General features: G+C 56.5%; 2 protein-coding genes across 2 annotated transcripts; one reads left to right on the plus strand and one right to left on the minus strand.

The window, feature by feature from the left end:
• UBALD2 (UBA like domain containing 2) lies at nt 1-6113 on the plus strand. The gene is made up of 3 exons (XM_030828512.1): nt 1-419; nt 706-768; nt 5009-6113. Exons 1-3 carry the CDS (start codon nt 300-302, stop codon nt 5318-5320), a joined length of 495 nt encoding a protein of 164 aa, XP_030684372.1. The 5' UTR covers nt 1-299; the 3' UTR covers nt 5321-6113.
• QRICH2 (glutamine rich 2) lies at nt 6107-27908 on the minus strand. The gene is given in 17 exon segments (XM_012495735.2): nt 6107-9051; nt 10632-10760; nt 11490-11577; nt 11964-12111; nt 12883-13083; nt 13928-14029; nt 14249-14314; nt 14923-15044; nt 15177-15341; nt 15544-15618; nt 15721-15843; nt 16763-17014; nt 21565-21679; nt 22172-22269; nt 24034-24119; nt 25049-26278; nt 26281-27908. Coding segments are annotated over 17 exon segments (4593 nt in total). The 5' UTR covers nt 27692-27908; the 3' UTR covers nt 6107-8869.
• Nucleotides 27909-28000: the final 92 nt, after the last annotated feature.

Here is a 28000-nt window from a genome sequence, read left to right on the forward strand (position 1 = left end):
CCCGCAGGCCGCAGGATTCGAATCGAACGTCCTTACGGGAGCCGGGCGCCGGCGGAGCGGCGCCCCGGCCAATCAGCGGCGGTCCCCGAACGTTGGGCCGGCCCAGCCCCTCCCCGCGCTGTTGTTTGTGGTGTCGGCCGGGCCGCCGGAGCCGAACCACAACATTCGCCGGGCGGGCGGCGGCAGAGCGGCGGCGGCAGCGGTGAGCGCGAGCCCCGGAGCCCCGGGCGGCCGGCCTCCCGCGCCCGCGCAGCCCCGCGTCTGCGTCTGGCCGGAGCCGCCGGGCCCCGCGCCGCGCCATGTCGGTGAACATGGACGAGCTGCGGCACCAGGTCATGATCAACCAGTTCGTGCTGGCCGCGGGCTGCGCGGCCGACCAGGCGAAGCAGCTGCTGCAGGCGGCCCACTGGCAGTTCGAGGTGCGAGCCTGGCCGCCGCGGGGCCGGGCCGCGGGGGTCGGGGACGCCGGGCGGCGGCGGGGGCGGGGAGCGCTCCCGTCGTCGGCCCGGAAGGCGATCGGCGCCCGCGAGCGGGTCTTACGCGGGACCGGGGCTGGGGCCGGGACCAGCTCCCCCTGCACGTGGGGCAGCCGAGGGTCGGGGGCCGCGGGCCAGGCGCAGAGGCGGGGAGAGCTGGTGGGGGGCCCGGCCGCTGCGTTTCCTGCCTCCGCCTGGCCCGCCGTGTCACTGCCCTGTTTGTCCGCAGACCGCGCTGAGCACGTTCTTCCAAGAAACCAACATTCCCAACAGCCACCACCACCACCAGATGGTAAGCGGCGGCGGGCAGGGGCGCGGGCCGGGGCCGCTGTCAGCGCGGCGGTGACAGCCATGTTGCCGGGGAGCGCCGCGCCGCGAATGTAAACAAAGAGCCAAAATGTCTTCCAGGAAAGAGCGGCTCCCGGGCCGGCGCTGGCGCCTCCAACTTTGAGGCCCGCCTCCCGGGCTGCTGCTGCTTGGCCTCGGGACTGCTGCCCGGCACTGGTCCCTGGGGGGAAGGGGCGCCAAAGTTGGGGGGAGGGGGGAGGGGGAGAGGGCCGGGGGCCTGGCGAGGGGCTCAGGAGCTGGGGGACCCCAGAGCCAGGGGGTGGGGAGGGGGCTCGGGTGACGCCCGGACGTCTGGGGCACTGGGAAGCCCGCGCGAAGGGCCCAGGGAGGGCGCCGGGGGTGCTTGTGTTTATGGGGACCCCCTCGTGCTGTTGAGTGGTTTCCGCCCTCCCCCTCCACACACACACACACACACACCCAGCGCTACAGGGAACAGGAAAGGCATGAATCCACCCTGGCTCAGGAAGCCGGGCTCTACCCACAAAGATCTGTTCAACCTTCCGAAGCCCAAGGGGACTGGGAAGTTGGAAGGACATACATCCCCCAAGCCAGGAGGACACACAGATTTTGACCCAGGATAAGGCCAGGAATGTGTCTTTAATCTCTGTGTTGAGCTCCACCAGCCCAGCACACAGAGAAGTGGTCCGGGGTCTGGATTTGCTTTCTTTTTCATTCTGGCCCAGGCCCGAGCCTTTGCCCTCCTGCCCATGGGGTACCCTGCTTTCTTGAGGCTCAGGACATCCCTCCTCTACCCTATCCCCCTAGTTACCTATTAGCCCTGCTGGGGGAGGAGGGGCAGGGCTCAGCGATAGGGATCTTAAAACGTTGTTCCCCAGGAGAGCTGTTGTGGATTCTAGGTGCATTTTTGGAATTTTTAACACTTGGTGCCCTTGCCTTTGGCTCTCTGTTTTCATTTAGTCACAGAGGACAAGTAGAGGGGTCTGTCTTGACCTTTTTAACTAGTTTTTCTCAGAATGGCTGATGCTGTATGTAAATCAAGCAAAAATGGCATTTGAGTATGATGGGAGCATGGTGCTGGCCACAGGACTCTTAGAAACCCAAGAGGGTTTCATCTCCAGGAGACACCGTCCCCTGCACTTGACCGTGAGAAATGGCCAGCGCCCGCCTGTGCTTGGGCCTGGAAGCTCCCTGCCACCTCCTGTCAGAGGATCCTTGCGATTTCTTCCCACCAGCTGGGGCCATCCCAAAAAGCTCAGGACTTCCAGATACTACAGCTATTCTGAGGGGCTGAGAACAGGGAGGCTCCCCAGGAAGAGCTGGTCTGGCATCCTGTTTAGTTCCTATTGCCCCTTCTCTGCAAATCCCAAGGAGATGGTAAGTCTCTTTTGAAGCTTCCCTCAAGGAAGGCAGCAGGTTTTGTAACACACATAACCAGTGTGTCCATCAGTGCCCAAGTCTGAGTGCCTTAGCAGCGCAGTGGGGGACGCATCCCTGCTCTCGAAACGTTCGTGGTTTCTTTTTTTTTTTTTTTTTTTCTAATTTTATTTTTGAGAAAGGCCAGGGCAGGGGGAGTCTCTATATGGCCCAGGCTGGTCTCGAACTCCTGGCCTCAAGCTATCCTCCTGCCTCAGCCTCCCAAAGTGCTAGGATTATAGGTGTGAGCCACTGCACCCAGCTGGCAATTTCTTTTCTTTTTTTTTTTTTTTTTTTTTTGAGACAGAATTTCACTCTTATTGCCTAGGCAGAGTGCAATGGTATGATCTTGGCTCACCACAACCTTCACCTCCCAGGTTCAAGCGATTCTCCTGCCTCAGCCTCCCAGGTAGCTGGGATTACAGGCACGTGCCACCACACCTGGCTAATTTTGTATTTTTAGTACAGACGGGGTTTCTCCATGTTGATCAGGCTGGTCTCGAACTCCCAACCTAAGGTGGTCTACCTGCCTCAGCCTCCCAAAGTTCAGGGATTACAGGCGTGAGCCACTGCGCCTGGCCTGGCAATTTCTTTTAGACAAAGTAAGTCAAAGGAAAAAGATTAAAAACAAAAAACAAAACAATAGAGACCAGTAACAGCAAAATGGCACAACCAGAAGTCATGAGTAACTGATAAATGGTTGTCCCGTACATTACTGTAGATTCCCATAGTTGGAAGCTTCCCAGTTGATAAGGAGGGTTTCCCAGTTGGAAGTGGAGAAAGGCACCACAGACTTGAAGTGGGAGGACAAGGTGGGTACAGGGGACAATGGATTTTCTTGAGAACTGGCCGAAGGGGCGCATCTGGTTCAAAACCCTGATTTTACAAAAGCAGAGAGAAGCTCCAGAGAGGTTCAGGAACTTGCCCAAGCTCACACAGGCAGGCCATCACAGGCCTGCCAGCCATCATCCCTGCTGTTCTCTGGTGGCTGTTTGAGGAGACAGGCCTCACTGGCTGGCTCGGGGAACTGGGGAAGTCGGTCACGATGCTGTGATGCAATTGGCCTCCACCCCCACCCTTCATTCATTGTTTCCTGCTGCCGAGAAGTCATCCCCAGAGGGTGGGGGGGGCAGGGAGTAGTGGAGGGAGGAGGAGAAAGGTCTGGGTGGGGCCAGGCCTCTGCATTGAGTCCTTTGGCCTCCCCTGAGGACCCCTAGAAAGGCAAGGGTCAGAGCTCCCTTGGTGCCCTGGGTGCTGACATGGTGTGGGGCTCAATGGACAGGGTGTGCTAGTGTCCCCCTTCCATGTATCTTACACCCCCCCCCCCACAACCTCCGGTTTCTGTGAAAGCTCCCTCTTTTTTTTTTTTTTTTTGAGACGGAGTTTTGCTCTGCCGCCCAGGCTGGAGTGCAGTGACACGATCTCGGCTCACTACAACCTCCACCTCCCGGGTTCAAGTGATTCTCCTGCCTCAACCTCCCAAATAGCTGGGATTACAGACGCCCATCACCACACCCAGCTAATTTTTGTATTTTTTAATAGAGACAGGGTTTCACCATGTTGGTCATGCTGGTCTCGAACTCCTAACCTCAGGTGATCCACCTGCCTCGGCCTCCCAAAGTGCTGGGATTACAGACGTGAGCCACTGTGCCCTGCCAAAGCTCCCTCTTTCAAGGCGAAGAGCCCTCAAGTCTCGTTCCCCCAACTCCTGTGCCTGGGGGAGGGGCCGGTGTTGCTAAAATTAGGAGAAATTCAAAGAAGGACTCCTGTGGCTTCCTGGGAAAGGGAGAAAGCGGCTTTGAGGTCCCAGCCAGTTTTGTGTGGTCTTGTTCTCTGTGTTGCCTCTTGCCCATGCTGCTGACGAGGTGCCCCTGGATGGCACTCCAGCCCCTGCCCCCAGGGTAGTGGCAGAAGACAGCAGATGGGGGACCGTAGCTACCCCCAGGGAGAGGACTGAAGGGCTGGACAGACTGAGAAACTGCAGCCAAGAGCAGCTGTGTGTGCGGCCTGAGGCTACAGACACAGGACATTGAAATCCCTGGTTTGTGTCCTCAGGGGGCCCAGATATAAAGGGGCTCTTGACTCTGTCTGTGCAGCGTGGCCCAGTAGATGTTAAGAGCTTGGGCCTGCAGACTTGGGAGCGGGGAGGTCCGTCTTCTCAACTTGCCCTCTGCTGTGAGGGCATTTTCTGGCAAGGGACTTGACTTCTGGGCCTCAGTTTCCTCATTTGTCATAGAGAGAGGATAATTGAAGCCACTAAGTGTCATTGTTAAGGGAGGCAAAGCCTTCAAGTCCTGGTGGCTGTCACCCTTAGTGTGGTGTGAACCCATCCACCAAGGTGGTTTAACTTTTCCAGGGTTGGCACAGGAGGGAGAAGCCTCCCCGCTGGCCGCTCTCCCTTGCCTAGCAGCCTGGGAGCATCTGAGGGTGGCTGGTGGGGCAGCCAGCTGGTCTCCCTGCCCAGGGAAGGCGCAGAATAGTGGTGTCCTGGGCTGCCCCCTTGCTCTCTCACTTTAATCTGACACCTTAGCTCCCGGGTGCAATTAACCATTTACTTTGAATGCTCCTCGGGGTGTCATTTCCAGGCCTCATGAAACCCTGTTGGTTTTTATAAGGTTATTGGGTTTTGTCTTTGTTTTCTGTTTGTATTGGCTCGGGGAGAGGGCGCTTTTGTCCTGTGGAAGCTGCTCGTGCGAAAATGAATGAAGCTGAAAAATGGGAGTAAAGGAGCGGCTGACCTGGGTAAGCCCCATCCAGTGGCTCGGGGACCCCCGAGGCAGCCTCCCCACACCCGTGTTCTCTCCCCGCAGATGTGCACTCCCAGCAACACCCCTGCCACGCCGCCCAACTTCCCCGACGCGCTGGCCATGTTCTCCAAGCTCCGCGCCTCCGAGGGCCTGCAGAGCAGCAACAGCCCCATGACAGCCGCAGCCTGCTCCCCACCTGCAAACTTCAGCCCCTTCTGGGCCTCGTCCCCGCCCAGCCACCAGGTGCCCTGGATCCCGCCCTCCTCCCCCACCACCTTCCACCACCTCCACCGCCCACAGCCCACGTGGCCCCCAGGAGCACAGCAGGGGGGCGCCCAGCAGAAAGCCATGGCGGCCATGGACGGCCAGAGATGAGACTGGATGCCGCCGGGCGCTGGGCTGGAGCTGGGGGCAGCCCAGGGTTGTGGGGACACAGGAGGGCCAGGGAGGGGGGAGCCGGGGAGGGCAGGGGGTTTCCCGAAGATCGCACTGGAAGATTTTATAAAAGAATTTTTGTGGGTGAGGGGGATAGTAAACTTCCTGGGCCACTTGGGTCCTTCAGGAGTTTTTCAGGCAAGTTTTTCCTCTGTTTTTAATATATAACTATAATATATATGAATATATAAATATAACTAATGTGCGTGAGAATGGGCCTGGCACACCTGGGGTGCTCGGGGCTGGGGCCGCCATGCTGCAGAGCCAATGGGGTGACGTTGGAGGCACAAGGCGTCTGTCAGCTGCCTCCTTTAACAGCCATGCCTTCTGGAATCTGGAAGAGGACACCTCTCCTGCAGTCACCGGGCAGCCACATAGCGGCTGCAGGTCCCGGGAGGGCCTGAGGCCAAAGTTGTGGAAGGCCCTCTTGGTATCAGGGCTCTCCCCATGGCCTCTTCCCCACCTCTGATTGCTGGTTGTGGCCCCATAGCTCTTGTCACCCCTGTCTCCTGCTGAATGTGCAGGGCCGATGTGGCACTGAGGAGCTGACTTCGGTCAAAGGCCAGGCTCTGCCCCGCAGGGGACTTGACTGCCCTGGGCGCCCTGCCCCTCCCGCTGCGTGTCCAGGTCCAAAGTGGAGAGCCTGCCTTTGGGTTTAGTTCCCGAATCAGGATACCATCTCACCAGGGTGAAATTTTAATTTAAAAACTTAAAAAGAGACTTTTCTAACTTCCCTGGTTTGCGGTGCTTTTATTTCCGTTGGTGGGAAAAGCGATCTCCTCGGAAGAGGGGTGGTGGAGGTCCCTTGCCACTGGGCTGGTCTGGATGTTTTTTGCTGTGGGATGGTCACATCAGGGGCTCTGACAGCACGGTCCAGGTTGGTGGGGGGAGGGGGAAGGGGCCAGGGTCCGTCCTGAGTTTCTGTGACCTTCCCTTCTTGGCCCCATCGGTGTAGCCCCCACCCACAGAGCCCTAGTGAGAAGAGCTGGAAGCCATTTCTATCTGCGGTGGGGAGAGCTTCCTTCTAGCTGGCTCCCCAGGCCCTCCCAGGAGGCATCTTCCAGCTGAGCTCATCTCCGATATTCCTCCCCTCAGCTTCCCAGGGTAGTATGTCCCCTTTGGGTCATGGCCCGTGGAGTGGGCCAAAGTTCAATTAAGGCTGGCGGGTCCCCAGAGGGGCCTGCTTCCATTCCCCCTTCCCCGAAGCCCTGCAGGCGTCAGCATGGGGTGAGGCTACCAGTTCCTGACCCAGCAGCTTGTCCTCAGGTGGTCCTGCTGCGTAGGAGGTCAGCTGCGTGGGGAGCCTGTCTACCTGGCTGATAGGGGTGATGGCGGCGTGGCTGGGATTCCTCCTCCAGCCCTGCCCTTCGCCACCACACACTGTCCCGGCAGCCCCTTCCTGTCCCGTCCTCCCGCCTTACCCTCTGCTGGGGTCTACAGGGCCCAAGTCCTGCTGGAACACAGGCAGGACAAAGGTACTGGAGGTTCAGGCCGGAAGTGAAGTGAGTCGAGAGGGGCCGGGCCTGGCACCCACCGCATCCTGCCTCCTCGGGCCCCTCAACACGGTGGGGCAGCCCCTCCTCCAGTGGAGCGGAACGGTGGGTCTCGCTGCCCCTCCACTTCTGCGTGTGACACGGACGTGCTTGGAAGCTGGGTTCGTCCTTTCAGTTTTGTTTCCTGGTTGGAAACCCCTGAGACTCCTCCCCCTCCCCCGCCCCTGCCCACCTGTGCTTTCCCAGGCTGGAAGGGGCAGCCCCTCTCAGCACGTGGGTGGTTAGGATGTGACGTCCCCAGGCCTCCTGGGCCTGAGCCGGGGTCCACCCAGGTGTGGGCCGTGCCCAGGTGCGGGAATGGTCGGGGGTTGGCCTGGCTGGCTTAGGGAATGTCGCTCTGGGACCTTCTGTGGGCGTGGGGAAGGCCTGGGTGAGGAGGGCTGGGCTGCGCCTCCCTGCCAAGCTGGTGAATTTGGCTTCTAGACCCAGGACACTGAGCCGACCTTCTGACATTTCACAGCCAGGGTGGGGCCCAAGAGCAACAGAAGCCCAGCTGGAGCGGGGGAGGGGCGGCCCTGCCTCTGCCTCCTGCCTGGGGAGAAAGGGGCTGGGGCCCAGGGGTGCCCGCCCGGGGCTCCGCTGTCTGAGCAGCTCCTCTCTTCTGTGCAGCTCTGAGCATGACATCATCACATGAAGACTCCCTGGGTCTCCGCAGAGCAGGCCAGGAGGGAGCGGCCACCCGACCCAGGCAAGCCTGCCCCGCTTTGCCCACGCCGGGGTCAGGAGCCAGAAGCCTGTTTCTGGGCTGTTTCTCGCCACATTTTCCTTTCCTGTGTGATATTGTCTCCTCACACCCCAAAGCGGGCCTCTTGCCCCAGACATCCCTTTCCCATGCTGGGGAGATGGGAACTGGGGGTGGGGGGAGCCCCCTTTGTCAACTCTGAGCACTTCCTTTTCTCTGAGGAGGGAGCCTCTGAGGCAGAAAGGCTTTGGTGACCTCAGGGCTTTATAAACCTCCGGGGGGGGGGGCCACTCTCATCTACTGGGGCACCCCTAGAATCTGGCTGGAGCCCAAGCTCAGGAGGTCAGGGGTCTCCTTGGTCCCAGGAGCTTCAAGTGGGTTGCAGCAGTGATGGGGGCTCGTCTCCAGCAGTTGCTGCACCAGCCCGAGCTCAGTCCCACCTGCACTCCTCTGTCCCCTCGCCTTCCAAGACGTTTAGCGAGTCCCTTGCCTGCAGGTGTCGGGGCTAGGGCAGAGGGAAGCAAATCACAAGCAACAAGTGCCAGGCTCGCACCACCTCTCCACCCACCGCCTGGATGTCTTTTTCTAGGAGGGGAATGGGGAAACTGGGTCACAGCCACAGCAGCCCCTGGTCTGAGCCTTCAGGCCCCGGCTGTCTCTGCAGCAGCCCACTCAAGGGAGAGCAGCGGAGGGCAGCAAACAGAAACCTGCCCTGCCGGCTGCAGGGGTTCGCCTCCAGCCACTGGCACTGCTTCCCCGGAATCCCACGCCAGGGGTCAGGAACCACCCTGAGCCAGCAGCAAGAGCACAGCAGGCAGCTGCCACCATCACCCCCAGAGTGCTGGACACTGACAGCACGGGCCCCAGCCCCCCAGGCTAGAAGGTGGGTCTAGAGCCAGAAGGCAGAGCACCCCGGATCTAGCTGAGGCCAGGAGAGAGCTGGTGGGGTGAGTGCCCGCCCAGCTGGTCCCGGGGCCAGGAGTCTCCCTGTCCCCAGTGCAGTGTCCAGCCCTCCCGAAGCCCTGGCGCCCTTGGAGAATGGAAGCTGAGGACTCAATTTCAGGCTACAAACCAGACCCACTGTCCATTAGAAGGTCTACCGAGTGGGCGGGCCTGGGGGTGGTCTGGAGGCACGTCGGGGGCTGCCTGGCCAGCAGCGGGTACTTCCCTCTCCCTGCATCTTCCTGAGCCAGGACTGTCAGAGAAGATTCGCCGAACCTAAACTTCCTCCTGAACGTTTATTTACACCTCCGCTCACTGAGCAGTGCTGGACCGCGGCCCCCGCGTGGGCTCCTCGAGCCCCTCCCCAGGAAGCATGTCCATGTGCCTCTCCAGCCTGGTGTTTGCCACCGCGGCAGAGCTGGGCGGGTGGGCTGTGTTCGGCTGGGAGAGACGGCCCTCGGAGGAAGGTCTGTCTTTCTGTTGATGCGAAGAAACTGCAAGACAGGGGGGCTGAGCTTGCTCAACACATTCCCCAAGCCCACCAGGGGTCACCCCAGCCTGCCCAATGCCCAGGGAGGTTGACAGCAGTTCTGTTCGCCGGGCTGGGCTGACACAGGCTGGAGGGGAGCTGCCCGGGCCGGGGGGCACGGTGCAGACCCATCTGAGCTCCTAAGCAGTCATGAAGCCCCTTCATGATCTTTGTGAATGAAAAGTAAGCAAACACGTCCTTCTGCAGGAACCAAGAGCTGCCTCTTTGGTAGTTTCCTGTTAATACAGACACGAGACGACATCCACACCACAGACACAGGAATCTTCCTGAGACTACCAGTCCCTCTCTCCTGCTTCCAGAGCATTTTCAGTGCCCTTAGAGTAGACACTGGGAGAAGGGAGATAAGTATTCCCAAGAAAACAGAGTTCTGGGAGCCAGGGTGACGGTCATGTGCTCACTGTCCACCACTGAGACCTGTCATTCCCAGCACAGTCTCTGGGCCAGAGGGCTTGGCTTTGAACTCCAGTTCTGCCACTTCCTGGCTGGGTGACCTAGAGCAAGGACCTTCACCTCTCTGTGCCTCAGTTTTCTCAGCTGTAAGTGGTGCTAACGATGGTCCCTACCTCTAACTGCTGGTATGTGGATTAAAAGTGGTTCATCCGTGTAAAGCTCCTAAACTACCTGGCCTGTGGGGGGCCCTGGATGATGGCGAGGAGCCATGACCACCGCAGCCACTTTTCTGTTGTGATTTCCTCCTCCCTCAGCCACGGGTTCTCACTGACGGCTGGAGTGATGCTGGAGCGCATCTAGCCGAGGGGCAGGGGAGGGTGGAGGCTCTGGTGGGGGGTCCCTGAACCTCCCGCAGGGGTTCACAAGGAATGTGGGTGCATAATTGTTTTATAGGAGGAAGGTCGGCAGCTTTTATTAGATTCTCGGGGGGGCCTGACTCTAAGCAGCACTAACCCAGCACCCCCTTGATGACAGATGAGGAAACTGAGGTCTGGAGTGGGGAGAGCCCTTGTTGAGAGGGGAGAGCCCTTGTCAAGAGTGGCCTTGCCCAGGGTCACTTGGCAGTGATCCAGCCTCCTGGCTGCAGGGTCTTGTATGGCCCCAAACCCTCCTGACCTTCAGGCCCAACTTAGCTCCTGCGGAGATCAAGGACCCAAGGGATCTTCCGGGCCGGGGGGCAGAGAAAGGTTCCTCCATGACAGGGTCAGGGGCCTCTTGGGGACCCGGGCATGGCCTGTGCCCAGCAGCCACCATGCAGAGCCCAGGCGCACGAGTTCCACGACAGTCAGTGCACGTGAGCAGGGCAAGCGCATGGACCTGGAGCCAGAGATGTGGGTGGTGACCCTGTCCCTATGTCATCTTCTGTGGAATGGGACAGTAACGGCACCTACCCACCTCCCAGAAGGGGCACAAATCACTCAGTCACTCGGGGTTTCTCTTTTCCACACCCATCCCCTCCTTCGGCTCCCAGGCCCTCCCCTCTCCAGGGAGATAAAGGCCCTACATGAGCAGGAAAGGGGGCCGGCAGGGCCAGCGGGGAGGCCTGGCAGGACGCCCCACCCAGAGGGAAGCTACCTGAGGGGTTGCCAGCCGACATCTGGGTGATCTGTGGCCGAGAGGGCAGCTGACCATTGCCACCGAGGGATGGCAGCCTGTGCTCGTGGGGCCTGGGCTGCTGGGACTTGCACTTTGAGGTCCCTGAGCCTGATGGGGGGCAGGAAGGAAGGGTCAGTGCCGAGGCAGCGGTGAGAGCTCTGTGGGAACCCCTGGGGGTGGGGAGAGGGCCGCAGGGCTGGTCATGGCCGGCCTCAGCTGAGTGAGGTCCTCGTCATTCTGAATTTGTGGCTATGCCCCAGAGAAGTGGTCTTCATTCATTCTCGTGGCCACCCACCCACTCGCACAGAGTCCCTGAGGACCTGCGCACGTCAGCCCTGTGCCAGGTGTGGGGTGAGTTCTGACCTGGGGTTTCCAGGGCAGGAAGGGAGGCATCTAGAAAGGCGCATACACAGCTAAATGCATGATGGGAAGTGACAAAGCACAGGCTTCGGGCGTTGCCACGGGAGGCGGGCATTCGGGGGCTGAAGCGGTGGGGCTCAGCAGAGGGTACTGTGCTGAGTTTTGAAGGAGGAGGAGGCCCTGATGAGGCCACGGACAGAGGCCAAGACAGGAGAGCCCAGCAGTGCAGCCGGGGTGGAGGGTGGCAAGAAAACACGGGGCCACCCCATCCTAGCTGATGGCTGAGGCTGGACAGCTGTCCTCCACCTGTGAACATTTACCTGGTGGCTTCTCGAGAAACCTGAACATTTGGGGTGAGGGGAATGGAGAAAGAAGACACCCAGGGTCCAGTGGCCCATAAAAGTGCCAAGCCCCACAATGGATGCACGCCCTGTGGGACCCAAGTGAGGTGCCTGGGGGCCTCTGGACTCCACTCACTGTCTTTGCGGAGGATGCCCGGCAGCCTTGTGTCCATCCGTCCCTTGTAAATGTGGCCATCCAGGCCCAAGATGTCCACCTCACCACACTGTAGAAGTGGACAGATAACCATCACCACTGTAGCAGCCACAGCCCTCCCCCGGCCCCTCTACACAGGCCTGAGGCACAGAGCACTGTGGTGTCAGAACCCTCCTGGGGGGCTCTGGGAGGCACTAGGGTGGAGCGAGAAGGTGGAGGGAGGTGAAATGGTATCTGGGCCATGGTGGGAGGCTGGAATGCTGCTGGGCAGGCAGGTGGCCGGGATGAATCTTTCTTCCCAGAAAAGGGTAAGAACCTGAGGCTTTGACTGGGTCTGATTAAGGAATTGCTTCAAGGCAGAGGGCTGGCTGATTTCTGGTGGCTTTAGAGAATGACTCAGGAATCTGGAGCCGTGTCAGGGCCTCCCTCCCTGGTGGCTCCAGGCAGGGCCCTGACCTTCATGGCAATCTGGATCTCTTCAGTGGGATACAGGCCTCGGGGTAGGTGCTGCGGGCGGCTGCGGTGGTAGGGGTAGGTGAGGGTGTGGCTGCCCCCGCAGTGCCGGGGCACAGTTGAGTAGGTGTAATCAGCCATATCTGTCACCCTGTGATGAAGACAGGATGGAGTCATTGGGAGCAGACCACCAGGGATGTGACCTGGGACTCACCCACCATGGGGCTGACCAGAGGGAAGTGGAGCAGCTTCTCTTCAGGGGCTGCTGGGAGGTAGAGCAGCAGGGGCCAGGAACAGGCGGGCGGGGGCAGAGCAGCCGTGAGGCCGAGCCACCCCAGTGACTGTGCACATGGGCAGGCGTGCACACACACACCCACACACTCACACACATACTCATACACACACACACACACACTCATACACACACACACACATACACTCACACACACCCACATACTCACACACACACCACACACCACACACATACTCATACACACACACACACATACACGCACACGCACATGTACTTATGCACATACATACACACGAAGATACACACGTACTCACACACACTCATCCACATGCACACACATATACACACACGTACTCATACACACATGTACTCATACATGCACATACTCAAACACCCACACTCACACACTCACCCCCACACTCATACACACACGCACTCATACACCCTTACACACACTCATACATTGACACACCCATAGACACACGGCTTACACACATTACACACACACTAACACCCCTCGCCCACACTTTTTCACACACACACACACACACACACACACCCTTTTCTCCCCCAGCAGTGGGGCAAGGCGTTTGCACAGCCGTGCATGGGCAGAAGCCAAGCCTGGTTGCTGGGTGCCTGCTCCCATGGCCTTGCCCGCTTCTCCTGTACCGTTTGTAGCAGGGGGAGCCCAGGCACTGGGTGTGCAGCAGCTCGCGGATTATCTGGCTGCTGGCCTTGGCGGAGCCCCCGAAGTGGATCTGCACCTTCTCGATGTTCATCAGCATCTTGGAGTGCATGGAGCGCAGGCGCCCCACGCTCTGTTCCATCTGCGCCAGGTCACCCCGAGGGAAGGCACTGCCCAGCTTGAGGCTACAGGGTGTGAGCAGAACAGAGGGAGGGTTGGCCCATGGCGGGGGCCTTGACCTTGTGTAAGCCGAATCCTTCAGTTCCGGGTCCCTTTTGTGCAGGACCCAGCTAGGCTGGGGGTTGCTGGGCAGCTTGACCCCTCAGCAGTAGTCCTTTCCACAGCATCTGAGGGCCAGACTTGCTGGGAAGGCTTTCCTCAGATAGGAAAGTGCAGGCCAGCCAAGTGGAAGAAAGCCCTGCTGCCTGTCTGCAGCTGCGGGTGGAGGAGCTGAGGGCAGCCCCGGGCCTTCCCATCTCGGTGCACCTGGCCCCGCATATCTGGAACCCATAGGGCTCCAACAGCAGCCTGAAGTCCTCTGAACTATAGACTCCCATCCTTAGGAGAAGGGGAGCAGCAGAGAGGCGGGCAGGAGCCGGAGGGAGCATGAGATGCCAACCACCAGCCTCGTTCGTTGGCTGAGTCCACCCTCTGGCCGAGCTATGCCGGACCCTCCCCCCACCGCTCTAATCCTGGAGTTGCTGAGACAGCCAAAGGCTGGGGAAGAGGTGGAGAAGTAGAGGAGCTCTCAGAGGCAGCTGGTGCCCTTGACAAAGTCCCACCGTAACTCCCAAAGGCAGGTGTGACTAGGTCTGCCTCCTACGCTCATGCCCCGGGAACTGCCAGGGAGCTAGTTCAGAAATCGCCCTGCGGCCCCCACTGTCCCACTCCAAGGAGGAGGCTCTCCACACTATCCTACAGCGCTGCCTTCTGTCACATTCCGCTGGGCCCTCCAGAGTCATCCCTGTCCCCTGCCTTCCCCATCCTGGCCCCGGACCCTTATGTCCCATATGCTGTCCCATAGCATACTTGCGGCTATGCTGCCGGACCTGCTCCAGTTCGAACACCGTGTAGGGGCGGAGGGAATGGTGCCCAGGTAGGCCTGGACCCGCGGGGGTCACGGGGATGGCACTGGACAGGGACAGAGGGAGAAGGGGCGGGTCAGAGTGGGACAAGTCCCGTCCCCCAAATCCACGGGCCTAAAGAAACTTCCCACCCGCCCCCGGCCTGGGAGGGAGCGAGGGCTGGAAGCAGACACATGAAAGAAAGGGAGAGGACAGGTGGACACAAGTAAGGGAGGAGACGCAGCCCTGCCATGTGAGGCCATGTGCCGGCGGTGTGGGCACTCACTGTCCAGTCACAGGTGTCTCCAAGGGCCGGTCACATGAGAGGCAGTGGAAATGTGCCAGGAGCTGCCTGTTAGGAATGGGATGCACACGCAGGGTGAGTGCTCTGCCCGGAAGACCCAGAAAGGCTTTGGGCTCTGCAGGCCAGGCAGGCTGGAAGCTCAGCCCACCAGGGTGCAGATCATGTCCCTGCTCCCCGGGAATCCTTCTGCTCCCACCTCCGGGCTCACATCCCAGACCTCCTTGTCCTAACCCAAAGCCAGCAGGCTTCCCATGGGCCGCTGAGGGTGCCCTGTGCAAGTCTCGGGCACCCCCTGGCGGCCACAAATGGGAATCCTGGAATTCAAGCCTACCACGGGCCAGGTCCTATGGGCCAGGCCCCCAGGAGCTCTCAGCTCTGGGTACTGAGGACCTCTCCCTGTCCCAAAGGCCCAGCTTAGTTCAGCCAAACCTAGGGAGCCTTAAGCCTCCCCTCCTCCCTTTCTCTGCTGTAATACGAAGGGGCCTGGGCTAGAAGAGCGTTTCAAGCTCTAAAATTCTGTCCCTCCAACCATGAGACAGTCCCGGGCAGGATCCGCTGTGTGCTGGCAGGAGCTGTTTGTCTGGAGACCCCCAGCCTCCTCTGCCCTCACCCCCTGAAGAGCGTGCCAGCCTCCTCCCCTGCCTCCCAGGCCTCACCTCCGCATGGCAGCCGCCTCGTCTGCCTGGTAGAGTGGGGGGCGCTCCCTGAGCTGCTGTCGCAGCGATTTCCACCGATCCTCCAGCAACTGCTTCACTGGGTCCAGCTCCAGGCGGTCCAGCTGCGGCGGGGAAAGGGGGGCCAGGGGACCTCTAAGGAAGCAGGTAGGGGGCTGACCCAGGAGAAGGTGGTGCTGTCCCGATCCTGGGGGCAGAGCTGTGGGATGGAGAGCCCTGCCATGCCCCTGCCTCACCTTGTTGTCCATCTCTGTGAGCAGCTTGTCCAGCATCTTCTGCCAGTCCTGCTCCTGCCCGCTCATCTTGGCCACCAGCTCCTGCATCATGTGGTTCAGCTGCTCCGTGGTGGCATCAAACTGGATACGGCTCACTTTGGTGGCCAGAGCACTCTTGTCGGCTTTCTGCCCAGAGACAGACAGAGGTCCCCACATCTGGGAGATGGCCATGGAGGGGCCCTATTCCCTGGGGGTGTCGACCCCTATCACCAGGCAGGTTTCTGAGAACCCACACTCCTTTCGCCAGCTCCCCTCCACTCAGTCTCTCAAAGAACAGTCAGCAAGACCGCCCTGGGACACAGCGTGGCTCCTGGGGCCTGGCACCCACCACATCGATCTCCATCTCCAGGTGCTCCCTGTTGGCCTTTTCCTTTTCGAGCTTCTCCAGACCCTGGTACAGCATCTGGGGGGGCCAAGTGAACAGAGAAAAAAAGAGCCAGCGGCTGCGGGGCTGGGGCACCACACTGAGCCCTGGCCCCATCCCGGCCACCCTGCGGCCGCTCACAGCAATGTCCTTCTGTTTCTGCTGATGGTCCTCGATGAGGTTGCTGGTGGTGATGTTGAGCTTCTCGCAGTCGCCCTGCACCTGCAAGATGGCACTCTGCACGCGGCCCAGCAGTTCCTCGTCCTGCGGCAGGAGGGATGGGAAGGTTCTTGGAGGCTGCTGGCGCGATCCCACCCCCTGCTGCCATAATATTGCTGCCCCCAGGTAAGTTGGCCCTTAAAACATCTCCAAGGCTGGGAGCGGTGGCTCATGCCTGTAATCCTGGCACTTTGGGAAGCTGAGGCAAGGCGAGAGGGATCACTTGAGCCCAGGAGTTCGAGAACAGCCCGGGCAACATAGGGAGACCCTGTCTCAAAAACAACAATGGAAAACAATTTTCCACTAACAGTGCGGAAGGCCCTCTGTCTGCCCTTTCTGGGTGTCCACCTCCATAGGACACAAGCGTCAGTCACCTACATCCCCACGGACTAGCCTTGTGACCCTGGCCTGCCGGTCGGGGGTCAGTAGAGGTGACGGAGGCTCAGGGGTGATGTGCTGTCCTGGGGCACTTGAGAGCTGGGCTGTGGGCTTTATTCTTCCCTCCTCTCCTGGCCCAAATCTGAGTTTCTCAGCCCAAGAGGCAGGAGCCAGGACTTGTGGCTGTGCCCACCCCCACCAGCAAGCCTGCCCTTTCGAGAGAAATTGAGAAGGGGTTGGAAGACTTGCGTGCCAGGGAGTCAACATCTCCTACAGTTAGTTGGGCCTGTGTCTCCAGGGCACACGAAGGGCACTGATCTATCCTCAGCCTGCCTGTGTTGTCCCACCCCATCAAGACAGCTCTTCCCCATGGTCTCCTGTCCCCAAAGCTAGTTCTGCTGCTACCCTCGCTGTGGACCTGCAGAAAGACCAGGGACTCTTGTGGGATCTGGCTAAAGGGCTCCACCACAGAGAGCTGACCTTGAGGCCCAAACACCCACCCCACTTCCGTGGGTCTGCAGCAGGGTAGCCCTCCCCTATGGGGCCATGTCCAGTTGCAGCAGGACGGAGGCAAGCAGAGCCCCACCTGTCTCTGGAGCTTGGCCTTCTTGGAGGGTCGGGAGATGGCCAGGCTGTTGACCATGTCTTGGAGTTGCTCGTAGCGCTGCACCAGCATGCTGACTTGATGGCTCACATCCAGGCTGCAGGCTGGACAGGTGGCCTCAGGGTCGATCTGGCCAGGAGCCAAGGTGTGGGCCTTGCGTGGGGCCATGCTCATGGACAGGAGCGTGGAGGAGGAGGTCAGCATGCTCTCAATGATCATCCTGAGCTTGTCCAACTGTGTGCAGGAGAGACGGCAGCAGCAGGGCAGTGAGGCCAGTCACAGCCACGCTCTGCCCATGCTAGCACTGCTCCTAGCCTGTGTGCCTCTCCCCTGTCATGCCCTGGGCAGTTGCTGCATCCTCAGTGCCTCCCGGAGCACGTGCCATCGTGGGCATCTATCCAGTAAACGGTGAGTAGAGAGAGTTCTCCAGGAACACAGTGTCAACACTGAACCAAGCCCTTGCCAGAAGAAGGCCTCTGGAGCTTTCTCCAGCCAGCCCACCGGCTCAGCATGAGAACATCTCTTCTTTAGCTAAATCGCAAAGTGCTGCTGCCAGTTAGCCGGGCCATAAACACACAGAGGACCCTAATGACACACAGGCCCCGCCCCGGGCTCTGGGGCTGTGAGGGGCGGGCTTGCACACGCTCCCGCTCACATGCCAGGGGAAACAGGCATGCTCCGTCCACCCAGCACGTAAATAATTCACGATACAGGAACGTGGCAGGCGCTGACACTGCTCCAGGGGCCTCTCCTAGGCTGGACGGTGCAAACCCCTTCCAGGGCAAGTGCCTTGAAGGCTGCCCTGGTGTTCTCCTCTGCATCCCGTGGGCCCCATTCGTCACCCCAAATGAGAGTTCCCAGGTAGACAGCTGATCCAAGGGCAGCCGGTCCCTCAACTGGCCAAAGATCTGTGACACGTTGCTTGGCTCAAAAAGAGAGGCTAGGCCAACCTGGGCTCCTCTCTTGGGAGCGGGTGATGGAGCAGAAAGGACTCTGCAGGGCTGGGGCAGCCACCGTGCAGCACGAAGGAGAGCAAGGTGGATTGAGAGTGGAATGGGAGAGAGATGTGGGGGCTGAGAGAACGGGTAAGGAGAGGGACACAGATACCTACAAAAGCAGATGCAGAGGCCTGCCCCCATGGCCTGGAAGTTCCCTTTTCCTCCACTCCCTACAGCTGCACACCCCCAGGGCAGCACCCTCTTGCCTGGGCTCACAGAGATGCTGCCACTTACAGCCAGAAGAGCCTGCCCGGAGGCAGGTACCTCTGAGGGCCCCAGATACAGAGGGACTGGCCAGTTCTCTCTCGAAAAGAGGAAGAGGCCTCCCAGAAAAATGGGCATTTCAGTGGAGTCTTAAGACTAAGCCGCAGCTATCGGTGCAAAGAACAGCAGGAAAGAATAGGAGTGCTTTCAGAGAAAGGCAGGAGGCCAAGGTGGCTAAAGATGGGGCATGTGGAAGCAGGGGCCTCCAAAAAAAGCCTGCAAAAGGAGGCTAGGTCAGCCCAACAGGAAGTGGATTCTCTCCTCAGTGTGGTCCTGGGATGAGCTTGGACTGACAGGTGACTCTTAAACACTCCCAACTGCTCCTCGGGCAGGACTCCTGGCCCAGGGTCATGACATGGTGCACACCACAGTTCCAGCAACTTGGAAGCCTGGAATGTGGCTCAAAGCACAAAGCGGGCCAGGCATGTGGCTCACGCCTGTAATCCCAGCACTTTGGGAGGCCAAGGTGGGTGGATCACCTGAGGTCAGGAGTTCGAGAACAGCCTTGCCAACGTGGTGAAACCCCATCTCTACTAAAAATACAAAAATTATCCAGGTGTGCTGGTAGGCGCCTGTAATCTCAGCTACTTGGGAGGCTGAGGCTTGAACCTCAGAGACGGAGGTTGCAGTGAGCCGAAATCATGCCACTGGACTCCAGCCTGGGCAACAAGAGCGAAACTCTGTCTCAAAAAAAAAAAAAAAAAAAAAAGCGGGTGCAGTGGCTCATGCCTGTAATCCCAGCACTTTGGGAGGCCGAGGCAGGTGAATGACCTGAGGTCAGGAGTTCCAGACTGGCCTGACCAATGTGGTGAAACCCTGTCTCTACTAAAAATACAAAAAAATTACCCAGGCATGGTGGTGTGCACCTGTAGTCCCGGCTAACTAGGAGTCTGAGATAGAAGAATCACCTGAACCTGGGAGGTGGAGGTTGCAGTGAGCTGAGATGGTGCCACTGCACTCCAGCCTGGGCAACAGAGGAAAACTCTGTCTCAAAAAAAAAAAAAAAAAATGTACAAAGAGGTTCCTGACATGAACCCCCCTTGGCCCAGTGGCTTTTCCTAGGTGGTTCTTCTGTGAGCACTCAGAGGGCTGCTCCTAGTTCAGACGCTCCTTAGTGAGAAAATGACCAAGAATTGCATTGCAAGGCAGACACTGTCAAGAAAATGAAAAGATGACCCACAGAATGGGAGAAAATATTTGCGAGTCATCTATCAAATAAGAGCCTAGCATCCAGAACATGTAAAGAGCTCTTTCAACTCAACAATAAAATGACAAATAACTCACCTGAAAAAATGGATGAAGGATTTGGATATGTATATTTTATCTCTAAAGAAAGTATACAAATGGCCAAACGGCACACGAAAAGATGCTCAGCATCTTTAGTCACTAGGGAAATGCAAATCAAAACTATAATGAGATCCCACCTCACACCCACTAGGGTGACTATAATTTTTTTTTTTTTTTAAGACAGGGTCTCGCTGTCACCCAGGCTGGCATCCAGTGGCGCGATCATGGCTCACTGCAACCTCCACCTCCCAGGTTCATGTGATTCTCCTACTTCAGCCTCCTGAGAAGCTGGGATTACAGGTGTGCACCACCACCACACCCAGCTATTTTCTGATTTTTTTTTTTTTTTTTTTTTTGAGATGGAGTCTCGTTTTATCACCCAGGCTGGAGTGCAATGGTGCGATCTTGGCTCACTGCAACCTCTGCCTCCCGGATTCAAGCGATTCTCCTGCCCCAGCCTCCTGAGTAGCTAGGATTACAGGCACGTGCCACCACGCCCGGTAATTGTTGTATTTTTTTAGTAGAGACGGGGTTTCACCATGTTGGTCAGGCTGGTCTCGAACTCCTGACCTCGTGATCTGCCCGTCTCGGCCTCCCAAAGTGCTGAGATTACAGGCGTGAGTCACCGCACCCCGCCCCACACAAAAACTTATACATGAGGCCAGGCCAGCACTTTGGGAGACCGAGGCGGGTGGATCACCTGAAGTCAGGAGTTTGAGACCAGCCTGGCCAACATGGTGAAACCCCATCTCTCCTAAAAATACAAAATTACCTGCGCATGGTGGCAGGTACCTGTAATCCCAGCTACTTGGGAGGCTGAGGCAAGAGAATCACTTGAACCCAGGAGTTGGAGATTGTAGTGAGCCAAGATCATGCCATTTCCCTCCAGCCTGGGTAACAAGAGCGAAACTCCATCTGCAAAAACAAAACAAAACAACAACAAAAAAAAAACAACTTATTACGGCCGGGTGTGGTGGCTTACGCCTATAATCCCAGCACTTTGGGAGGCCGAGGCGGGCAGATCACAAGGTCAGGAGATCGAGACCATCCTGGCTAACACAGTGAAACCCCGTCTCTACTAAAATTATTTTTAAAAATTAGCCGGGCATGGTGGCAGGTGCCTGTAGTCCCAGCTACTCAGGAGGCTGAGGCAGGAGAATGGCAAGAACCTGGGAGGCAGAGCTTGTGGTGAGCTGAGATCGAGCCACTGCACTCCAGCCTGGGCGACAGAGCGAGACTCCATCTCAAAAAAAAAAAAAAAAAGGTACACATGAATGTGCATAGCAGCATTATTCATAATAGCCAAAGGATGGAAACAACCCAGATGTCTTTCAACTGATGACTAGATAAACAAATTGTGGCACAGACACAGAATGGAATGCTATGAAGCCGTAAAAAAGAATAGAGTATTGACACATGCTACAACATGGATGAGCCTTGAAAACATCATGCTAAGTGAAAGAAGTCAGATCCAAAAGATGTATGTTGTATGATTCCATTTATATGAAATGTCCAGAACAGACAAATCCATAGTGGCAGAAAGCAGATTCATGGTTGTCAGGGGCTGAGGGACAGAAGGGAACGGGGGAGAGATTGCTAAGAGTCACAGGGTTCTTTCTGGGGTGATTAAATGTTTTGGAATAGATTGTGGTGAGAGTTGCACAACTTTGTACTAAAAACTACCTTATTCAATTTAAAAGGGTGAATTTATTGATATATGAATTATATCATAAAAAAGATAGGGAAAGATCGTGATCAGCCTGGCCAACATGGTGAAACCCCGTCTCTACCAAAAATACAAAAATTAGCCGGGTGTGGTGGCGCATGCCTGTAGTCCTGGCTACTCAGAAGGCTGAGGCAGGAGAATCGCTTGAACCTGGGAGGTGGAGGTTGCAGTGAGCCAAGATGGCGACACTGCACTACAGCCTGGATGACAAGAGCGAAATTCCATCTCAAAAAAAAAAAGATAGGGAAATATCGAATGGGAGGTAAACAGGTGTTGTAGGGGTTCCTTTCCCTTGTCACTTGTGGACTCAGAGCTGACTTTGGATAAGGAGGGATCTGGATCCTGGACACATTCGCCACTGCCCCCCACCCCCTGCCCACACACCACACACACACACACTCAGAGAGGACGGGAGGGACCTGGTTTTTGATGAGAGGTGGGAGGGCAGGGCCAAGCCAGCTCTGAGAAGGGCCCTTGGTCCCTGGAGCTGAAGAGTGGGGAATCCTCACCTGGTCCTGCAGGTAAAGGGAGGCTTCGGAGACAGAATTTTCCATGGCAGCCTTGCCCCTGTCTTGGCTCTCCCTCAACTCGGCCAGCTCCTTCTCGATGTCAGCCACGGTGACTCTGTGGTGCATGACGAGAAACTGCTAGACTCCACGCTCAGGCCAGACCCATGCAGAGCCTGGGCCGTCCGGGACGCAGGGAGATGCAGACACAGCTGGAGGTCTCACCCTCCACCCCCCTCCACTGGATTTTTGTCTAGGGAGTCCCGGGCTATGCCTCTGTCCTGGGAGGCTTCTGGGCGGTGGGACTGGGCACTGCAAAGAGAGAGCTCAGAGGGGCCATCAGAAGTGGTTTCCTTCAGCCTCCGACTGGGGACAGAGTCTAAGAAGCTTATTTTTGCTTTTCCAAGACCTGGTCCTGAGTTGTTTTGGGAACCTGGGGAACTTCTACCAGTTCCTTGAACTAGACATGGACAATCTGAAAAGCAGACACAATCCAGGCCAAAGACAGTAGTCCATTCAAGGGCGTAAGGGAGACACTGGCCACCATCACCTCCTTGGCTGAGAACTTGTGATTCCAGGGGACCAGCTGCTCTTAGCTGGGGCATTTTACCTGAGGACAGCCAGCTGCAATCTCAGCTCTCCGGCTTTCAGTTCCTTCCCTGCTTCTTGATTCCCTTCCCACTCCAGGATCCTTTGCAGCCTTTCCACCTACAAACCCAGTGAATGAGGAGGGTCAGGCAGGCCTGAGCTCCCGCTTCCCAAGTGTGCCCCTGCAGCTCATGTCAGCCCTCCCCATTCCCTCTACTAACCCAACCCCCTCCGACAAAAGCCAGGAGCCCTTGTGGACATCCATCTGCCCATTCATCCATCCCATGGATGTAGAAAGCTGGCATTAAGAGAATGACTGGGCCAGACACGATAGCTCACGCCTGTAATCCCAGCACTTTGAGAGGCCGAGGCAGGTGGATCACCTGAGGTCAGGAGTTCGAGACCAGCCTTGCCAACAAGGGGAAACCCATCTCTACTAAAAAATACAAAAATTAGCTGGGCGTTGTGGCTGGCGCCTGTAATCCCAGCTACTCAGGAGGCTGAGACACAAGAATCATTTGAACCCAGGAGGCAGAGGTTGCAGTGAGGTGAGATTGCACCACTGCACTCCAGCCTGGGCAACAGAGCAAGAATCAATCTTTAAAAAAAAAAAAAAAAAAAAAAAAAAAAAGACTGGGCCAGGCGTGGTGGGTCACACCTGTAATCCCAGCACTTTGGGAGGCTGAGGTGGGAGGATCATCTGAGGTCAGGACAAGCCTGACCAACATGGTGAAACCCTGTCTCTACTAAAAATACAAAAATTAGCTGGGCATGAACACACATGCCTGTAATCCCAGCTACTTGGGAGGCTGAGGCATGAGAATAGCTCGAACCCAGGGGGCAGAGGTTGCAGTGAGCCGAGATCGCATCATTGCACTCTAGCCTGGGCAACAGAGCGAGACTCCATCTCAATTTAAAAAAAAAGGAGAATGTCTGAAGGGATCTGGCCGTCCCTTGCAATGACCTCTGGCCCCAGAAAATCTCACAAACTGGACTCCAAGGCTGCCACAGATAATGAAAAGAGTAAAGCTCTCATTATTTGGCTCAGCTGAATCATAATAGCTTTGAGCATCAATTTAAAAAAAATTTTTTTAGAGACAGGGTCTTGCCCTGCCACTCAGGCTAGAGTGCAGTGGCGTGATCATAGCTTACTGCAGCCTCAAACTCAGCCTCAAGTGATCCTCCTGCCTCAGCCTCCCAAGTAGCTGAGACTACAGGCATGTACCACCACGTCCGGCTAATTTTTAAATTTTTTGTAGAGATAAGGCTTTGCTATGTTGCCCAGGCTGGTCTCGAGCTCCTGGGCTCAAGTAATCCTCCTGCCTTGGCCTCCCAAAGTGCTGGGATTATAGGCATGAGCCACCGTGCCCAGCCTGAGCATCAGGTTTTAGATCCGGGAAATGAACACGATGATACCCAAGGTGCATTTCCTATCTGACAGGATTGCAAAGATCCAATTAGATAATAATGTAAGAGAAAGGACTATTTAATCCATAAAATACAAATGGAAAGTGCTATTATTAGCATTAAAAGACAAAGTGGGGGCTGGGCACGGTGGCTCATGCCTGTAATCCCAGCACTTTGGGAGGCCAAGGTGGGCGGATCATCTGAGGTTGGGAGTTCAAGACCAGCCTGACCAACATGGAGAAACCCCATCTCTACTAATAATACAAATAATAATACAAAATTATCCAGGCATGGTGGCACATGCCTGTAATCCCAGCTACTCGGGAGGCTGAGGCATGAGAATTGCTTGAACCTGGGAGGTGGAGGTTGTGGTGAGCCGAGATGGTGCCACTGCACTCCAGCCTGGGTGATAAGAGTGAAACTCCGTCTCAAAAAAAAAAAAAAAAAAAAAGACAAAGTAGGTTGACTCTTCCTTACTTTTGCTTTTTCCTGCCAAACTTCTTTGGCTAGCGTCTTTACGGTCTTCAGCTGCTCCTGCAGTTCAGGAGGTATGGTCCTTTTGACTATAGAAAGCAGAGGCCTTATGATCAGAGGGGTTAGATCTCTAGTGGGCTCCCAATCTCCATTTCCAGCCCCTGCAACACTGAAGCTACCCTAGAGGACAGCAGGACCTATCACTTTATCCTGTGTCTCCTGGTGACTGGGAAACGGAGGTGGGAAGAAGGGAGAGAGAGCTGTCCTGAGCCCATGAAACATCCACCTAATGCCTGACATCCTAAAGGGCTTTGGGACAACTGACTCCTGAATTCCAACCACTGCAAAAAATCTTCCTCTCTGGGCTTGGAGTTGGGAACAGGCAAATGTGAAGTTTTGTTTTGTTTGAGACAGGGTCTTGCTCTGTCACCCAGGCTGGAGTGCAGTGATGCCATCACGGCTCACTGCAACCTCTGCCTCCCTGGCTCAAACAATCTTCCCACCTCAGCTTCTCGAGTAGCTGGGACTACAGGTGTGTGCCACCACGCCTGGCTAATTTTTTTTTTTTTTTTTTTTTTTGTAGAGATAGGGTTTTGCCATGTTGCCCAGGCTGGTCTCAAACTCAGCCTCAAGCTATCCACCTGGCTCTGATTCCCAAGATGCTGGGATTACAGGTGTGAGCCATTGCTCCCAGTCAAAATGTTAAGTTTAATTCTTCAACATTCTCTCCCGCCCACCTCCCAATGCTACTGCTTTCTATAACCAGACATTTTCCCCAGCTGCTGTGCAGAGCCTGACAAAGCCACAAGAACCTGCTCCACTCCTCTCCTGGGGCTTAGTTCTCTCCTTTGCCCACCATTTTTTTGGACTCTGAAGGCTGTGGGACATGCTCTGAATGACATGCTGTTTTCAGGGACTCAGGGAGACGTGTAGCAGCCAGGAGTTGAGGCCAGGGGAAGAAAAGGATGAAACCAACTGAAAACAGAGACAGTGGTTTCTATCGGCAAACGGCACCCACCCATCTGTGCCAGCAGGAACTGGATCTTCTCCAAGTCGGTTTGGCCGGCCTCCTCCTCATCCAGATCCTTCATACTCTCCTTTAGCCCCACATAGAGGCTACTGAGCTCTCCCATCAGACGAAATGTCTCCACTGCCGTGGGGAAACTAGAACTCATTTTATACAGTGAATCACGTCGCTGACTCGAGACTTCGCTCCCTTCTGATGGGACTCGGTCGACCGAGTCTGGACTCCTGAAAAGGGTAACATCTTGGCCTGAGGCCTTCTGGGCAGGAATTCCACGTCGGTCCAAGGCTTGTGTTCTGTGTGGATCCAAACCTTCCTGGCCATGCTGATCAGCACTTAGGTACCCTGGGCCACCATAACCAGGATACATTGAATCACGACTGTCAGAGAGAGAGAAAGCACAGCCACGCTGAGCTGCATCTGGGTACACCTGGTCGTGCTCACCTGGGCCCGGTGATGCCAAACGCTGTTGATCTGGGTGTGTAGATCCCAAACCCGTACTCGGTGGTATTGGACCATGCTGGTCTGTGCCAGGATGCATCAAGCCTTGCTGATAAGTTTCTGGTGGTATCAAACTCCTTTGGTCTATACCAGGTGATGCCAAACCTTGACTGGCTAGGAGTGGTGACACCTGGCCATGTTGTTCTCTGCCAGGAGGTACCATACCATGTTGATATGGACGTACTGGTATAAAACCTGTAGAATCTGCCTGGAATGTTGAAGAGCCACGAAGCTTTGTACCTGGTGCTATCAAGCCTGGCTGATAGGCACCAGGTTGTCTCAAACCATATCGATCCATTCCAGGCTGCACCGAACCACGTGGATATGTCCCAGGTTGAGACAAATCATGCAAATATGCACCAGGTTGTACCAAGCCACGTGGATCTGCCTGAGGTTGCACCAAACCTTGCTGATCTATTCCAGGCTGCACCATACCAAGTTGACCTGCACCAGGCTGGACCAAACCAGGCTGATCTGCACCAGGTTGCACCAAACCACGCTGATCTGTACCAGGTTGTACCAAACCACGCTGAACTGCACCAGGTTGAACCAAACCATGCTGATCCTCTCCACGTTGGACCAAACCATGCTGATCTGCACCAGGTTGGACCAAACCACGCTGATCTGCACCAGGTTGGACCAAACCACGCTGATCTGCACCAGGTTGGACCAAACCACGCTGATCTGCACCAGGTTGGACCAAACCACGCTGATCTGCACCAGTTGGACCAAACCACGCTGATCTGCACCAGTTGGACCACCACCACCACGTTGGACCAAACCACGCTGATCTGCACCAGGTTGGACCAAACCACGCTGATCTGCACCAGGTTGGACCAAACCACGCTGATCTGCACCAGGTTGGACCAAACCACGCTGATCTGCACCACGTTGGACCAAACCACGCTGAACTGTACCAGGTTGAACCAAACCATGCTGATCCTCTCCACGTTGGACCAAACCACGCTGAACTTCACCAGGTTGGACCAAACCACGCTGATCTGCACCAGGTTGGACCAAACCACGCTGATCTGCACCAGGTTGGACCAAACCACGCTGATCTGCACCAGGTTGGACCAAGCCAGGCTGATCTGCACCAGGCTGCACCAAAGCATGCTGAAATCTGCCAGACTGGATCAAATCATGCTGCTCTGTGCCAGGTTGTATGAAGCCAGTTGCTTCCAAACTGGGCTGCACAAAACCTTTCTGATCTGCACTAATTGGCATCAAACCAGGTGATACCAAACCATGCTGGTCTGTAAAAGGTAGAACCAGCCCATGTTGATCTATGACAGGCAATGTCAGTCCTTGCTGGTCCATACTAGGGGGTACCAGTCCTTGCCGACCCATGCCTGATATTACAAATCCACGCTGATCCATGCCAAGTGGTTCCATACTGCGTTGGTCTGTGCCGGGAAGTGTCATACCATGCCGATATGCACTGACTGAAACCAGACCATGTTGGTCCGTACCAGGTAGTTCCAATCCTTGCTGGTCTCTGCCAGGTACCGATGGTGGCAACATACGTTGCTCATCCATGGCAAATGGTACCAATTCCCGATCATCCATCTCAGGTGGTGGCACACCAAGCTGACCCATGCTGAGGGGTACCACACCATGTGGGAAAGTGCTAGCAGGCACTAATCCAGGCTGATTCATGCCAGTTGGTTCTAACCCACGACGATCTGGCCTTAGATGGACCTGACTCTGGCTAGCGGGCACCCTACTGGGCTGGTCTCTGGCCAAGGTTAAGTCCTGTTGAACTGGACCAGGACATGCATCTCGTTCATCTCTTCTTGGATATGTCGAGGTAAGCTTCTCTCTACTCCTGTGACGATCTGAGTCTGATTTGAATTGGAATATAGAAGACTGATGGAGTCGTGGCATGCCAGCTTCATCACGGGCCCTCGGCTGCTGCTGTCTACCAGTACCAGAGGGGACCTTGCTTTGTTCCCTACTGGTAACCCCATCAGAGGGGTGTGCTGCGCCACCAGATCCTGATGCAGTCTGATCCGGGCCAAGACCACTGGCAGAATCCAGAGCCTGGTCAATACTTGGTTGCTTGGTAGAGGCTCCGCTTAGAGTCCCTTCAGGTGATGTTAAGGAAGTGAACCCTCTGTGCTTAGAAAATCCCATAAGTGTTTCTGAGCCCTGGTCGGAGAGGAAGAAGGAAATCAATAACAGTCAAAATATTCACTATCAGAGTGGGAAGAAAGGAAATCTGGAAGTTCTGACTAGGATGATTTAGGGCCCCTGGAGAAAAAAGCCCTCTGGTCCTAAAAGCTAAGCTTGACATAAAGAAACACACTGACGGTGTGGCTTTGAGGCCAAGGTGGGCAGATTACTTGAGATCAGGAGTTCGAGACCAGCCTGACCAATATGGTGAAACCCCATTTCTACTAAAAATACAAAATTAGCCAGGCGTGGTGGCATGCGTCTGTAATC

The sequence above is a fragment of the Nomascus leucogenys genome, chromosome 14 (genome assembly GCF_006542625.1).
Source record: "Nomascus leucogenys isolate Asia chromosome 14, Asia_NLE_v1, whole genome shotgun sequence".
Classification (NCBI taxonomy): domain Eukaryota; kingdom Metazoa; phylum Chordata; class Mammalia; order Primates; family Hylobatidae; genus Nomascus; species Nomascus leucogenys.